The sequence below is a fragment of the Notolepis coatsorum genome (assembly GCF_963971535.1).
Source record: "Notolepis coatsorum genome assembly, chromosome: 13".
NCBI lineage: Eukaryota > Metazoa > Chordata > Actinopteri > Aulopiformes > Paralepididae > Notolepis > Notolepis coatsorum.
Window position 1 is genome coordinate 23,729,821 of NC_140177.1, and position 17,194 is coordinate 23,747,014.

The 17,194-nt window shown below is 40.6% G+C and overlaps 2 protein-coding genes across 7 annotated transcripts in view; both read right to left on the bottom strand.

The window, feature by feature from the left end:
• mfsd14a2 (major facilitator superfamily domain containing 14A2) overlaps positions 1-9,435 on the bottom strand; it is a 44,818-nt gene extending 35,383 nt beyond the window's left edge. The window contains exons 1-2 of the mRNA XM_084327822.1: positions 9,190-9,435; positions 5,073-5,168 (exon numbers count right to left, since the gene is read on the bottom strand). Coding sequence (XP_084183948.1) covers positions 5,073-5,168; positions 9,190-9,273 — 180 coding nt within the window. The 5' untranslated portion in view covers positions 9,274-9,435. The remainder of the gene's footprint in view (positions 1-5,072; positions 5,169-9,189) is intronic.
• A 3,464-nt stretch (positions 9,436-12,899) lies between these two features.
• Positions 12,900-17,194, bottom strand: part of LOC311239615 (myosin IXb) — a 119,710-nt gene continuing 115,415 nt past the window's right edge. For 5 of the 6 annotated variants that reach the window (XM_084327988.1, XM_084327989.1, XM_084327990.1 and 2 more), the window contains one exon: positions 12,900-14,466. In XM_084327988.1, coding sequence (XP_084184114.1) covers positions 14,216-14,466 — 251 coding nt within the window. In that variant the 3' untranslated portion in view covers positions 12,900-14,215. The remainder of the gene's footprint in view (positions 14,467-17,194) is intronic. The other variant, XM_084327992.1, reaches the window with a different exon arrangement.

Genomic DNA, 17,194 nt, shown 5'->3' on the forward strand with positions numbered 1-17,194 from the left:
AAGACATCATAGGCTATATAATTAGATCCGGATATAAAAATATGAAAAAGAAACAGTGTAAACAAAAATGCAGATGAGGGTCCGAATGCCCTATCGGTTATATTATACGTCACAATAAATATAGGCAATACATTTTTATTTTTTTTTATCTGATTATATACTAAGAGTAAGAGTAAAAGTAAACAGTATACACAAGGTATCTCATTTGCAATGCATGTAGGAAAACAATTAATCGATGTTGGCTTCCTACGATCATGAAAACAAGATAATGCAGATAAAAAGGATTCTTGTTCCACATGCCGTGTTGCTCTAATTTTGTCTTGTGTTGTAAGGCATAACAAAAAATATTGTTTGTTTCCTGTTGGTCGTCAGTTAAGGCCATGGGTAGGTAGGGAATTTTTTAATAAAAATTTTTTTCCCCACGGCGACTATGGATAGGGAATTTCTTTATTTAATGAAAATGTTTTTTTGTAATATATATTTTTTTTACTTGGCAGGGTCGGTCGGCAACCGGAAACAAACCATTATTTTTTTTAGGCCTAAATGCCGTGCACGCTTCCTTCACAGCAGTGCGCTCCAGTGTATATTTCAGAAGCCCTCAGAGGAGGCAGCCGATTGTATTTGAGACAAGTTCTTGTGCTGGTAGAGGGGAGGGGGGTACGCGTTCAGACATATAAATCAATGTGATGTTCAGTTCAAAGTCCAAGTCACTGGCGAGCAGGAGGCGTCATTGACACAAGAACATGAACCCTGCTTAATTTAGGACACCACCCCACTGGGAGGACAGTGGACAGGATGTGATTATTGGTTGGGACTCGGGAGTGCAGGACACATGGACGGGCCGGCCTGAAGACACAGCTCAGGATCCTGCCTTCTCCTGCAGTTCGCCAACACAGAATCTGAATGCAGCGCTATGAATTTGGTTGGTTGGCATATTGGTTGAGACTAATCGATTACTTATTGATTAGTTTTTAATCAATAATCAAACAAGCAGGCTAGTTGGCTGCTGTCATTGCTAACAGCTAGATTTTTGGGAGTCGCAGCAGCAGGCTAACGTTATTTCCAGGAACAAAAGCATTCATTCTGAACGTTACTGATGCTTGAAATGTGTGAGCTTAGCGAAACATGGCAAATGTACAAAACGTTGCTACCATGTAACATCTCCGGTCTCTCTTTCTTTTCTCCCAGCTGTTAAGACTGTTATGCTACCTGGCTAGGTAGCAAACTGTACCTAGCATGCTGCTCAGCAGTGTATAGGGTCCCCTCTCAATACACTACACTACACAGTGTAGGTGCCGGTAAAACAAGGGATTTTTTTTTGTTGACAAAACGATATCTGCTTAAACTATTTGATTTAAAAAATAATTTAATGACTTTGAATATTCAAAAATCCATGCCCATCGGTCCCTAATCTGAATGTAGCGCTAGGAAGCGTGTGTGGTTGGGGCTGCTGGTTACTAACGAAGCAGAGAGGCAGCCTTCAGCATCTCCAGATGCCACTCATTAGCCTGGGCCCCCGCCTGCCTGCCCGCACGGGGATCTAAAGGGCGCCAAAAAAAACCCAGGCTAATTAAAGCTAAACCACCACAAGTACACCGCCACTTCAAACGAGACACTATTGAGACCGATGTGTCCACAACCTAAGCATGTGTCTATTCGTCCTCTCTGGTGCGTGTGCTCACAATATTGTTTTTGAGAGAAGAAATTCTAATAGGGGCTGACGATATACGATTCTATTCATATTGATACCACGAGGGTGCAATGCAGGCATTTCTTAATAATGCTTAACATACAGTGGCAATAGCAGGTGCTGACCCCCTGAATAAAGAATTTATCTAAATCAAATAAGAGACCTTGTGGTGAATCTAAATCTAATTAAATGGGGTAATGAGAGGCGATACCCATCCCCAGAGAAGAGTCTGGCAGACATGTCTCACTCAAATCCAGAAACACTAGGCCTATATAATAAGCAGATTGGTCACAACCGGTCTGGGAAATACAATAGGAGACAGCGTAAGGTATGCCCCCTCATACTTATGATTCAATGGTATGCCTCCCTCATACTTATGATCCAATAGGACAGTAAGACATGTCCCCTCATACTCACTTGTGATTAGGGCTGCACAATTTTGGGAAATAATCTAATTGCGATTTTTCTGACAGATATTGCGATTGCGATCCAATTTGCGATTATAAAAAAAAATGTAAGCTGCCCCACAGAGGTTTATTGTAAAATGCGGCTTGCATCTGGCCTACGTGGTGGGTCTTCTTTTCCGGACACAGAGCCTGAAAATGTTTCTTTTTACCTGGGAATCGATACCGGTAACCAACGGTACCTTTTTTTCTGCACTTTACTCTCCCTCTCTGAAGTCTAAACTTCACAACACACAATCTAAAACCCCTTACCTCCCTCTCCCAAACCGATCTTGTATCTCAATGGGACTTCCTGGTTAAATAATTTAAAACATTGCAAGTTATATCTGAATTGCAATATCTGCCAAAATAATGGCAATAGTATATTTTATCCACATTGTTCAGCCCCAATTTGAACCAAAGTGATTATGATAGGAGTGTGGGGGGTGGGGGGATGTGATGAAAGAAATAATCCCTGGACTTTGACTCCATAAATGATGCCTCTTCACTCGTCTATGGCAACCGTTTGGCTGAAACAATCCCGCCGCTACATTAACACTTTGATTGCCAGCGTGGCGTGCACTATTTATCGTTGGATGCCTCCACCCACTTCAATGATAGCGCTCTAAACGCATAATCTCTGTCTTAAATTATGGCTATGTGTCTAATCTGCCCGTCGTTTATCAATGACTTGTTTGCAGTCAACATTGTAGAGACGGATTTAATCGGTTCATTTCCGTTTTATAGCATTTTGAAAAGCCCTCGTTTTTCAGGAAAATATATAGATTCCGTGATAATCGCCCTTTACTGGAATATTCTGACATACACAAAAAACGTTGTAATTTTTCGGCCTATTTATGAATCGTTTTCAAATAAATGCTAGATTATCGATAGTATATGTGTACTTATGCACGCTAGAGAAGCAATCTGAAAAATATATTCTCTCATTTCCTGATCAGCGCACACACACAGACGCACATAGGGCACAGGCACACGTTGATATATAGGTCAAAATAGATCCGATTACCCCAAGACTGGTAAAATAAATTGCTTACCTCATAAGATGTTCTCCAAAAAGATTATTCCAATTCCTGATCGCCATTCCAAATATCGATCGCGTTTATTGATTCAGCGTCGGGTACTGGAAATACATAATCCACGCTGTTCTGAGGGTCGGCGATCAACTTGGATGTCTTCAGATGCCTCGCCGGAGAGTAACATGAGGCTGGACCGCTCCACCCCCATCAGTCTAAACCAATGGGGTGCAGTTACACAGGGAGAGACGATAGGAGGCGGTATTTTCCCAATTGAGCTCAGAGAGTCTGCAACACTAGCGTGAGGCTCGATTGATGAAATATGAATTAAAATCGTTAATAAAAAAAGATACAACAAACAAACGCTATATGTCGTTGGTGGCACTCAACTGGCGGCATGAACTAACGACAAAAATCGCGTCCCTGGCACTCAAAGTGTTAAGGTGAGTGAGTGAGTGTGTGGCGTGGTTGCCTAGCTGGCATCTGTGCAGTAGTCTGACAATGAAGAGCTGACCCCTCCTCTCACTCCCTGATAAGCCTCTCAACAAAGACTGTGTCTCAGACAAAACACCACCTGGCTGACGCCCTTTTCATATCTCTCAGTCCACCACTGGGCAGAGCGTCTACCAGCGCACAGACAACAAACAAACAACCATGCCAACAAAACAACATGTTGCGTCATCCGGGCCCTCTCCCCAATTTGATTAGCGATTAAATTATTCATAGAGGGGTGGCGGGGCCCCGTCTGATCACGGTCAATGGGAATTATCATTCTCCACCGCTTATGAAGAAGAATTGGGCAAGAGATGTTGACATAAGATAGCGTGTACAATAGTGCTGTATATATATTTATTCTCACCATATATATATATATATATATATATATATCGGTATATCAATCTGTCTGTACATACTAGTTGCATATAGACCTTTTTACATACATCTGTAGATACTATATCGACTACATCTGTACATATCCCTAACCTACTCTACTAGTTATGCTGCCAGCCAGTATGACTACCATATATCTGTATCACTGTACATATTGGTATTACAACTCTGTACATACATCAAATTAGCACTACACCAACAGAGTAGTACTAATTCATATATTTTATACCCAGCTTAAATCACCTGTACATTGTATGTTACATTTGCACTCTGATTGGATGCCAAACTTATTTCCATTGTACTGTACTGTATAATGACAATACATTTGAGTGTAATCTAATCTCATAAGAAACTATTCTGTTACGCTGTGTAACACAGCTTGTGTGTGTGGCATAAATAGGTGGGGGGGGGGAGAAGATATATATATCAATAATTTTTGTCCAATTACCCCAAACAAACAGTCTGATGGGACAGTCTGTGGACTGAGAGGTAACTATGGCAACAATAAACTAATACTGATTATCGCGTCGGCGACGTTATCATCGAATCGGAAACAATGCACTCTTTATCGCCCCGGAGATACACCGTGTCAGTAAGACAACATGACGACACACAACCACAGAGCTACATGAGCACGTTTCTCCCTTTTTTATAGCTGCTGTGCTTCAGTCACTGGCTAGTGGGTGGCAAACCCACACACACAGAATCGTATCAATAAAATGAGGCTACATTTTATGTTCATGGTATATAAATTTAAAAAAAAGTGTGTCACATTTAGCAAGCTTTTTTTTCTTTTTTTAACCCAAAGGAATAGTTTGATAAGAAAACTTGCGCATGTTCTGTCAATGTCCGTCATGCATAAGGAGCCATCTCAATAGCTTGTTATATCCTGTTTCAATAAATACCAATGAATCAGACACTGGCACTTGATATTGTATAATACTTGTGATAGGATTCTGAATGGGTATCTGGAGTGGGTGCATGTTTAATGTGAGGGCAGTGTGACTGGCTTACCGCGAGCATGGGGGTGGTGAGGAGACCCCAGGCGAAGAACTCCAGGAAGATGACCACCACGGCATGGTAAACACTGGGTTCACCAATACCCTGAGGCTAGAGAGAGAGACAGACAGAGAGAGAGATACATAGCACAGTTGAGATACATAGCATTGAGAAGATAGATACTGATGGTAGTGCGTAACGTAAACAACAGCACGAGACCGGCAGACATTCTTGGGAAGTGAGAGAGATGAACCTAGAATCAATTTAGCAGACAACGTCCACCTTATTATGTCTCAAATCTCTAGAGTAGACTGTGTACAAACACGACGAGGCACGAGCCAATCGTTGTGACCCGTTTTACTCACTTTCAAATTCCTTATTTGCTTTGAATAAATAATGCAATCCCTTAGAGAGAATATAATGAGAATTTAAAACGCTGTGCGATGAGAGAAGAGGGTTAAGTTCACTGAGAGAGATGTGGGCTCACTTTCCGTGTCACCTAGGGGTGTGCAAGGATATCCGGTTAACCAGTCATTTTAAATTAACCGGATACTCATAATGGTTAAACCGTACATTAGCATTTAAAAATAATATATATATATAATTTCATATTCATTTTATAGGGTGAATGTCAGTAGTTATTTAGGCTGTTTTTAACTTCCTTGTTTCTACCTCATTGGATGTGTGTCTTGGATTCATGCAGGGCTGACCTTCGAAGCTTTTTTTGGCCGTCGAAGCTTCGGGCCCAAGATTCTATTTAAATTCGAAGCTTCGACAATAATAAAAGAATTTAAAAAATATCTTAATTTTTTTTCTTATGTTGTGGGACTTGTACAGCACTTTGGTCAACTTTATTGTTTTTAAATGTGCTCTATAAATAAAGTGGATTGGATTAATTAATCAAATTAATAATGTTCTCTGTTACACAGCCAACGACATTACATTACATAATTATGTTGCAAACTTAGTCTATAAAGCAAACAATTATATAAATATTTATATGTAGTTAATAGAGACAAAGGCACAATTCGACTTAATTAAGCACGTTTTATTAAGACATGTTTGTATATGGGTCGGGACACTGCTGCTGACTGGGTGTCTTATCAAACACAGGTAAAACTAAAAATACTATAGAGAATTGTCAGTGCTGTAAAGTTTAAACCTTTTTAAATCTTAGACAAACTAAACACTTTGCTTTTATGAAATATTGTAAGCTGTCATTTGAGGCTTTATAAAAGCAGCAAGTTGTATTCAACACAGAGGAGTTAATGAGGAATCTCCATGTGCTTGTTGTAGTTAACAAAAAGAGAGGCGGAGTTAATGAGCAGTTCGAATCCCGTGCCCATCAAACGAAGCTTCGAGTATTTAAGTTAAGACAGCCCTATGCATACCGTTTGTTTTTGTTTTGACTTCTGCTGGGGCCTCTTGCCAGGTCATCATTGTAAATGAGAAGCTGTTCTCAATTGATCTTCCTGGTATAATAAAATCGTTAAAAAAAGAAGAAAGAAATAGGGTAAATGTTGTGCGGGTGTCGGGTAACGTTAGATGGATTTGTATTGTCGTGTTGAGAGAAAGAAAGAGAGAATTAGAATGTGAAAGGGGCAGATTGTGCACGGCACCCTGGACTGTTATCAAGACAGACCAGTTAGGGAAGCACTGTTGTTGAACATTATGGTTGTTACGCAAGAAAAAGAAAAAATGTGGCCAACTGGTTTTCAACCGGTTAATGACAGCGGATGTCGGCCATCAAAAATAACCGTTATGCACGTCCCTAGTGTCACCATTTCTTAAGCGTAGTCCAACAACATTTTATTCATAATTTAATACATAATATAATAACAAGTTCAGCAGCATTATTTAATTATTACAGCATTATGTCAGGTGTACTAGTGATATGGAGACCATTCTCCTTTCACATTCTGAAACCTAACTAAAACTCCTCATATCCTTCTGTATACGGTTTACTTTTACTCATAGTATATATTCTGATTCAAATTCTTTATTGCCATATTTATTGTAAGAACGTATAATACAACCAATAGGGCATACGGTAGGGCATACCTCATCTGCACCTTTGTTTACACAGTTTGTTTTTAAATCATATTTTTATATTCAGATACAATTTTATTGGCTATATTTGTCTTTCTACCATTACCCTGCCCATACATCCCATCCCCCTCCTGCTATGGTGCCCGAATTTCTCCAAGGGGATCAATAAAGGAAAATGTTATCTTATCAACCTTGTGTAGGCTAATAAAAAAATGTAGGCTAATTGTGTAGGCCTAAATCTGTGGAATGAATTAAAACAGAAATGAAGATGTCCCCCTGTCTCTCAAGAAACCTACTCCCAAAGGGAAAAGCCACTTGGCTGCGGCTCAGTAAATCCATACCAGTCTATAGTGCGATAGGAGCCTGTGACGGAGTGAGTATGGATGCTGAGCAGGAGCCTTGATGGACAGCGAGGTGTGAATACTGTGGTGACTGTAAACTAGGCCAGGCCCGGCTCAACAAAGACACCAGCAGCTAGTAGTGACACAAGCTTGTATGGTTTGTCATTTCCCCATGTGGTATGGCCCAGTGCATCATGGGACACACAGGGGACACAGGTTACCAATGGGTGGGGGGTGGGGGGGCACCTGGCGGCAAACCACACATCCGACAAAACACCCACCCCTTTTGTTCGGTTACGAATGTACAATCACATCACACCACCTGCTGCATCGCGGAAATGAGGAACAAGCCTAATAGTTCTGTGTAAAAACCCTTTAAAAAGAGGTGGTGGAATTTCCTTCTTTGTCGACATTAATCTACCCATTTATGGATATATTACTAACTATGTTGTGCTCAGAAATTATCTCTAAACTCATATAAAAAGTCTGTGATTCCAAGTTGAATCGAGGGCCAGATGTTGAAAGCCTAGGCAGGTCAGTCTGTGGCCAGCCAGACGACCAGTAGCAACAACAGTAACGAGAAATAATGGCCTTGTCAGACTAAGCTGCATCATAACAGGTGTTTAAGACTTTTTTACAGCCACCAAGGCTGTCATCAACAGGCCTTGTTGTTGCCAAATAACAACTCTTGGGTCTTTTCAACATATTGTTAGAAGTATATGACTCTTCATGTTTAATTTGACATGTTAGGATTACAACACTTGAATTCAACATTTGTTAGAATTACAACACTTGAATTCAACTTCATGGTTAGGATTACAACACTTTAATTCAACATCCAGCCTAACTGTGCACACATAACTTATTCCACCACCAGACTCATCACATCAAGATTTTGATCGACTGTCTTCATGAACACCACAGGTCAGGGGTCAGAGGTGGTCAACCACAGGTCAGGGGTCAGAGGTGGTTAACCACGGGTCAGGGTTGTTAACTAAAAAACAATGCAACACGTCTAGTTCCAGGATACATTTTTTGAATTGTATAAACAGTTATTTCTTAAAACTGGTTTCGTGGCAAAGGTGGAATTGCCATTGAAAATGTTGGGGGAAATGCAACCAAACAACAACACAGTTCAACTCCAGTCCACATTCTAGCCAGTTAGTTAGTTAACGTTATATATGATGAATTGAAAATGTAAACAAGACGAAAGTCTTTCTCTGGTCTGCAGCCCCTTAGCTGTACTGTACCTATTCTGCAATCTGTTAATAAAGTTATCAATCAATCAAATAGCAAACCAGTCTAGCTAGCTATAGCTATCATCAGCTAGTTAGCTTAGCTGTGTATGTCCGTGCTTAATGCTGACGTTAGGTTATTGAAGTCAACCTTTCATATAGAAAACGTTAGATGCCATGCTTTATTAACGCTACCCGCTGCAGGTTAATAACGTTTCATCAAAGCGTTATGTTAATAATTATGTCAGTTATTATCCAACTAACCTTAATAGCGCTTCAGCTAGTTGGCGTCAACGAAGCTAACCGTAGCTAACACCAGCTACAACCTGTCACGTTACACGGTGTTGTATCATGGGCTGCTCAAAAAGGAAGCATTATTTCAACAATAAACACATGTTAGCTAAATAATACATAACGTTACAGCTAACGAACGTTTACGTTACTAGCACACACAAAAAAAGCCAATTTAGCTGGTTGCTAACGAAGATAAATAAATATTTAACTCACGGTGCCTCCATCTTTTATAATAATTTTCTTTGCCAGAAGAATGCTGCGGTTCAGCCGCTTTTTCTTCTTTTTCTCCCCCGTCATCGTTAACTTATGTCCATTCTTGATGTTGTGTTAGAGGGGCATCGTTTTGTTTATTAAAAAAAAATGTGTTGTCGACTCGTCTTCGGCTGATATCTCTCGATGATACCTCGCTGTGTTGAGTTTGAGCTGCCGAGCAGCTAACTAGTGATGATGATCACCATCTCTCCTCCCCACCTCCTCACTCTGTGACCCGTCTGCGTGTAGTCTTTTACCACCACACTTGCAGTTCCGCGTTCGGGTTCTGCGATCTGACTGGCCACTGACGTTTCTCTCTGCGCCGATTGGCCGATTGGCGCAGAGAGAACCGTCAGTGGCCAATCAGATCGCAGAACCCGAACGCGGAACTGCAAGTGTGTTTGTAAAAGACTACACGCGACCCGTCTTCCTGGACGGAGAGAAACGCGCCACCCCCCCGACGCGAACACCGTCGCCGATTGGTTAGGCACGATTAGGAGGAAGAGAAGACTCGGGAGTTTGATTGGTTTAACCAGACGTTTGTACTATTGATTCTTAAAATGTTATTCGCGAGCACCGTCGCGGGTTCGGTGTAACAAAGAGGAAGCCCCTTATATGGCGAGTACTAGTAGAAACTGTACAGTGTGTTCAGCCATGAGCCAACATCATCGCCTGGCTGACATCACATGTTTACGAAAAGCTAAATAGATGTTTAACGAAGTGCTTCTGTCACATGTTTTTTTTCTTCTTTTTTTCTAAAGTAATTACTCTACAGTCTACAGTACCAGGTCTATTATGGGCACTGTCATTAACGCCATCATTGTCACACTACTGCAAGAGCAAGATAAAATATCACAAGTGTGATTATGGCCAGTTCATATCAGTGTGAGACACTCAAAATCTGAGGACTTAAAACACAACACAGTAATTCCTCCTACTCGTTACAAAATCCACAGACATGCAAAAATGGGGGACCCTGATGTAAACAAGACGAAAGTCTTTCTCCGGTCTGCATCCCCTTAACAATTGTATGTATTGAGCTGTACTGTACCCATTCTGCAATCTGTTAATAAAGTTTTCAATCAATCAATCAATCAATCAATTGCATAGACAAAAAAGTTTACTTGCCAAAAGCTGCACAGCCATGATGATGATGATGATGGGAAAATGACAGAACAAAATCTTTTCAGTCAAAGAGGCATGCAAGAAATACCATTGCTTCAGGTCTGGACCAATAGTCCATCATCACAGTTAGTCCTTTACTCATTCCACAGGAAAGCAAATTGGAAAGAAATATACACACAACAGAGATGCATTCCTGAGAGAAAAAACACCCATTGATAGCCCCAAAATACAATTCCACCAGACATTAAGGCGAGACACTGCAGGTGAATAGTCAAATATACTTTTTTTGTTGATTTTGAAATTTTGTTATATTTTGCTTCCTAAACATGTCTTCTATGAAACTAGTGACAATAAAACGTCAATAACACACATTTAGTTGTTTATTTTACATCATTTTGCCTTGTTGCATCCATAAATGTGCACATATTTAATGGGGAAGTGCCTCATTTGCATATATAAACATACATTTCAGAAAACTTGCAATATATTTTTTCTTAGTTTATATGTACATAACAAATTGGGAAAGTTTCATAGTGATATCTATTCAAATATGTTTTGCCTATTAGGGGGTACTACACTGTACTACACTGTTTGTAGCCTGTGTGTAGTTCTGTTCAGTTCAATAACATCATCATTATTATTATTATTATTATTATTATTCAGTTATCAGGCATGTGTTTAGGTTGTCTATTACTAATGGTTTGATTAGGTATTGTGTAAATATCTGTTTAAAAAAAAAGTATGGCATTTTACAATACAGAACTTTGAAGGCGTTTTCCCAAAAATGAGTTTTAAGAGTTTTTCCTCATACTCTGAGCCAGAAATCTCCACTTCAGTAGCACTCACATACACCAAACCTTCCAGTTCTATTCATATCTATGTTCTGAAGGTATTTACAGAAGGGTTTGTTGATATCGCATTCATACCCTGATTTATATCACATTTTATTCCTAAAAACATGGCGAAATATGGAATTTTACCATAAAAATTGACTGAATGGAGTATTTTCTGATTTATGGAGTGATAAAAAGAGATATCCAAAATCCCCTCTGTAATAACCTTTGGCTCTAATATGTCAACAAAATGAAACTATAATTTTGAAAATGGCTTTATCCAATGTTCAGATTTCGGTCCTGGAATTATATGCAAATTAGTGCATATTTAAGTAGATCATGCCTCATTTGCATATTTAAACATACAATTTCAGAAAACTTGTAATACAAAAAAGCCTTGTCTTAATATAAGTAATCAACTGGGGAAGTTTCATTGTGATATCTATTAGTTAATTTTTTTACCCTATTCACCTGCAGTGTCTCCCCTTAATACCAGATATCAAATGGAGAACATTCTCTGTGCAAGAGCTAGTTGATTTTGGGATCGTTAAAGACACAAAGCAGAGCGGGGGTCATCAACTACATTTGTCCAAGGGCCAGAATTTTTCTTGGCAGACACTGGGGCCAGAAAAAAAAAATAGGTATAATTACATTTTATTAGCCTATGGGGTTCCCAAACTTTTTCAGCTCTGGACACAAAAGGGAAATGTGGTCCCAGTCTCAGCCTGTCCCATTCACTTGGGGCTAGTAGTAACGATATCCCCACAAAATCAACGCAAATGAAAACAAAAGTAGACTTGGCACAGAGAGCTACTGTACACTGCTGTGAACTGCTACTCTGCAGCCAGACAGCCACACACAAACAAGCTTAGTTTTCACCACACTCTCTCTCTCTCTCACACACACACACACACACACAGTATCGCGAGAGGAGCTTTCAAGGGGGTGATGTCGAATTCACTGTTCGTGGAGAGTGGAGCTGAACTGAAGTCTAATTTCTCTTCTCTAGTTTGAAGTTGAACATTCACTCACACAAAAACTGAGACTGGAACTGATATCTATTTTACGGAGAACGCTCTTCTTCTATCTTAATTAGGGTAATTAATTCACAAATCATTGAATTGTATGCATTTTACTTTGCCAATTGGCAAGCCATTCATCTTCTGTGGGCCAGATGGGAGGCTTTGTCAGGCCTGATGTGGCCCGCGGGCCGCGTGAATATTAAAGGCAACCAACTTGTGTTCTGCTTTTCGTTCAGCGTTTCTCTGATTGGCCACACGGCCACGTGACCGCCCTAGCACACGCCCTTTTCCGCTGAGAGACGCGGCAGAAGCGCTGGTCGAACCAACGCGCTGCTCGAACCAGTTCAGACAGAGGTGTTTATTTATATTAATAAACATATCTACTAGAAACACTGGTGTTCTGTTGTGTGACTGTACTAAACTCTTCCACCACATGACCGACATTTGACATACAGTACACCTCCTATCTATGTTGGGATTATGTTTGGTCATGACAAAACAATAAAAATCGCTACTGTTAGTAATGCTGCCACCACCCACTTCAATGACAGAGCTCTCATATTTGCGAATGCATAAACTATATCTTAAATTATGGCGATGTGTCTAATATGGCTGTCGCGAAGTCATTGATAAGCGACAGCCATATTAGACACATAGCCATAATTTAAGATATAGTTTATGCATTCGCAAAATATGAGAGCTCTGTCATTGAAGGGCTTCCTACAACAGAGCACCGCCGCTGCTGCTGCTGAAGCTGGATCAAGCCGGCGGCGGCACACGGAAGCCGGGGAAAAACCACTGCGTCGCCCCGCTGGCGTTTCAGCAGCCTCCACAGGCGAAATAACATATAACGTTACAGCGTACAGTTCCACACTGATGTACAGTGAGTGTTTAATATGGCTGTCGCGAAGTCATTGATAAGCGACAGCCATATTAGACACATAGCCATAATTTAAGATATAGTTTATGCATTCGCAAAATATGAGAGCTCTATCATTGAAGGGCTTCAACGGAGCGCGGCCGCTGCTGCTGGAGCTGAAGTGATGTACAGTGACGAGTGAATCTGGTAGTTGGTTGTTAAAAACGCGAAACATAATAACGTTACGCTTTCTAGTTCAGCGCATTTCATAACTGTATGGGCTTTATTTATACTTCAGAGGTGATGTACAGTGACGAGTGAATCTGGTAGTTGGTTGTTAAAAACGCGAAACATAATAATCAGTCAGCAGCGCTCCACTGCTACCGCAGCTGAACACAAGTTGGTTGGTACAGCAGCTTAAGTTGGTTGGTAGTGGTACACAAGTTGGTTGCCCGCGCTGCCGCTAGCTCCTTGGGTTTCATTTGGGACGTGGGAGGGGCTGCCGCTTGCTTGCGCGTGGGGGCGCGGCCAATCAGAGAAAAGCCGAACACAAGTTGGTTGCCTTTAATATTCACGCCCGCGGACCACCAGTTTCCTTACCCTTAAGTATAGTATGTCCATCAGCAAAGAATTGAAAACAAGGCACTTGTAATGTCATACAAACTGGCACTTCAAGAATTTCAAGAGTACCGTAGATGACACTTCCATACAATGGATGAATGAGTTGTTCCTCGTAATATTGTCCTTTAATGCCTACTTGTGATGACACATGGCTAATCACACAAAAGAAACACCACAATACTTACATTTAAAGAGTTATGTACATCTAAGGAATATAGCTAAAATTAGATACATTATTGATATGAAAGAAAAGAGTAGACTTCCGATGCTTGTTTTTCTCCTAACAGAAAATAAAAACAACAAATGAACAAAGTCTATATGATCTCACAGTAAATAACCATAGTTCCTTGAGGCACTTCATTCCACAGCAGCTTTGATTGTGACAAAAAAAGGGCGTTGGAAAAACGAAAGTGCAAGGTTCTTGTTCTCTGTGCTGTGGCTCCTCTGTGCTTGAGATGATTCCAGTTCTCACGACTGACACCCAAAATGTTACTCTCAAGCACTCGGAGCATTATTCTACTGTCTCGTTAGACGTCCTCGTCGATGAACGGGATATCGAGGTCATCGTAGCTCGTGCTGGCGACCAGCGTCTTGCGGTCGGCAGAGGGGGGCGGGGAGGAGGGCTGTGAGGGGCCGTCTTGGTCAGGTACGACGCTCAGGGACTGGGTGACGTCCGTCCGGTGTCCTGGGCGGCTCTCGACCGGCGGTGTCGACGCTTTCTGGTCCGTCGCACCTCCGAGGTCAGGCTTCTGGGTTTTGGATCGCATGGTCACTTTTCCTGGTGTAGAAAAGTCGAGATAAGTGGAAAAGATTTTATCTGCTCTGAGGACAATGTGAAACCGGAGTTTCTATGCTAGTTAGTATTCTTGTTCGTTTAACTGACTGTACCGAGGACTTCTGAAAAAAGTAAACAACCAATTCATGAACAGAATAATATACAACTAGCTAAATTATCATTTGTTTGGTTAAAGATACAATCCAGAATGTATTTGACCATCTACATTTTGGGTATATTCATAAATGCTCTTGAGGCAAAAAAAAAACTAAAAAAACACTAACCTTCTTACTGTCTTATACTACCATGCACTCTTCCTACTATACTAATATGTCTTTACTACTATGCACTCAGCACAGCACCCAAGTTCCAGCACTGTTTGAACATTGTTACTCAGCTGTAAGAGTTGTACCCTTCCTGCTGACTTGTCGTACAGAACTTGTAAGTCGCCTTGGATAAAAGCGTCAGCTAAATTACTAATTTTATTTTTTATTTTATTTTTTTAAACCTTACAGATGTGTTCCATAAACTCACAGGAATTATATAAAATTGCCCAAATAGTGAAAGAAGTAGTAAAATAGTTCCCCTTTAATGTAAGCCATTGGCTTGTAAATGGTAAAATGTCCTTTTAAATCTTTTTTTTTACAACTTTAAAATAGCCCATCATAACTCAAAATACAGGTCAAAACTTTCAAACATTACAAATGTAAACAAATCTTTTAGAGCCTCAAAAGTCAAGTAAATATTTTGCTGCAAAATATTGTTAATACCTTGAATGAATGAATGAATTTTATTCACACACACACACACACACACACACACACACACACACACACACACACACACACACACACACACACACACACACACACACACACACACACACACACACACACACACACACACACACACACACACACACACACACACACACACACACACACACACACACACACACACACACACACACACACACACACACACACACACACACACACACACACACACACACACACACACACACACACACACACACACGATATATTACATGTACATATATTCATGTGAAAACAACAACGACACAATTGTGTGCATGTGCCAGGTCTCCCAAGAAGCTATTTAAAGCTTTTGGAGGGAGCCTGATCACAAATATAAACAAAATATAAAGAAACAAAAACAAAAACATAAACATACAACGTGGGTAGGCTTACACACCTACCTACTAACTGACATACAACATAGATACATTCTATTTAGAGATATGATTTAAGCAGTTCCTCTTTCAGTGATTTTTTGAATGTTTTGAAGGATTTAGATTTTAGACAGTTTCAGACTCTCGTCGAGCTCGTTCCAGATCTGTGGGCCCCTGCATGCTATGCTTAGGCTGGCACATTTGAGTTTTCTCCTCTTGCTAAAGATAAGATGCCTATTTCTTGTGTTGTGGATGTGCAGTGGACGGCAGACTGGGACAAGCTCAGACAGTCTGCAATTCATGTTGTTGACAACTTGATACATAATTGATGCGTTTTGGTGTACATTAAACTCAGCGAGCCTCAGGAGACCAAAGTGATGGAACAAACGGCGTGAGGGCGCTTTATACCCGGACCACGACACTACTCGTAGTATCTTCTTTTGTAAGCTTTCAAGTTTCTTGAGATGGCTGGGGTAAGTGTTGCACCATATGACGTTACAATAATTAATGAGGGGTTCATACAAAGTTTTATATAGAGTGAGAAGGGAAGAAAATTACGTATTTTACAGAATAAGCCATATTTAATGTGGCATTTGAAATTTTGTGACTCATCGATGACGACTTTGATTGATTGATTGAATTGATTGATTGAAAACTTTATTAACAGATTGCAGAATGGGTACAATACAGTACAGCTCAATACACACAATTGTTAAGGGGATGCAGACCAGAGAAAGACTTTCGTCTTGTTTACAACAGGGTCCCCCATTTTCAATTCATCAGGACATATATGACATACTTGACATACATATAGTCAGTACTGCTACATCTATACATTTATGACATACCAGATTTGCAAATACAGTACTGTTTGTGATACAGAAGGAGTCAAGAAAAGGGAGTATATACATTTGACGTAGAAACTGTACATTGGAGGAGGTTGGGTGGGGGGGGTTGGGTACCTTGAGGGGAGGGAACAGATGGTGGAGGTAAACGGTACCCTATCCCCCCCCCTCACAGTGAGCTGTGGTGTTCCACAAGGAAGCATACTAGGACCGCTACTGTTCCTAATTTATGCAAATGACATGTCGTCAGCTTGTGACTGCAACTTGTTCCTGTTTGCGGACGACTCAGCCCTGCTGGTCTCTGACAAGAACAAGTTACAGGTTGAAAAAACCCTCAGCTCGGAACTAGGCAGAATCTGCATATGGCTCGCTGATAACAAACTATCATTACACATGGGCAAAACAGAGTCCATTCTCTTCGGTTCAAATAACAAACTCAGCAAGACCGACGGCTTCTCAGTTACAGTGGGTGACAATATTGTCACAAGGAAAGATGAAATTACCTACCTGGGGTCCATCCTAGAGGCTAATCTCTCCTGTGACAAAATGGCATCCAATGCAGGGTTTCCGTTAGAATTTTTTTTTGCAGGTCTGAGTGTCCGGTAGATTTCAATCTACCGGACAAATGGGATAAATTCCGGTCAGAGTTTATTGAGCTTAAAAACAATTGATAGACCTATATAAAGAATGACAT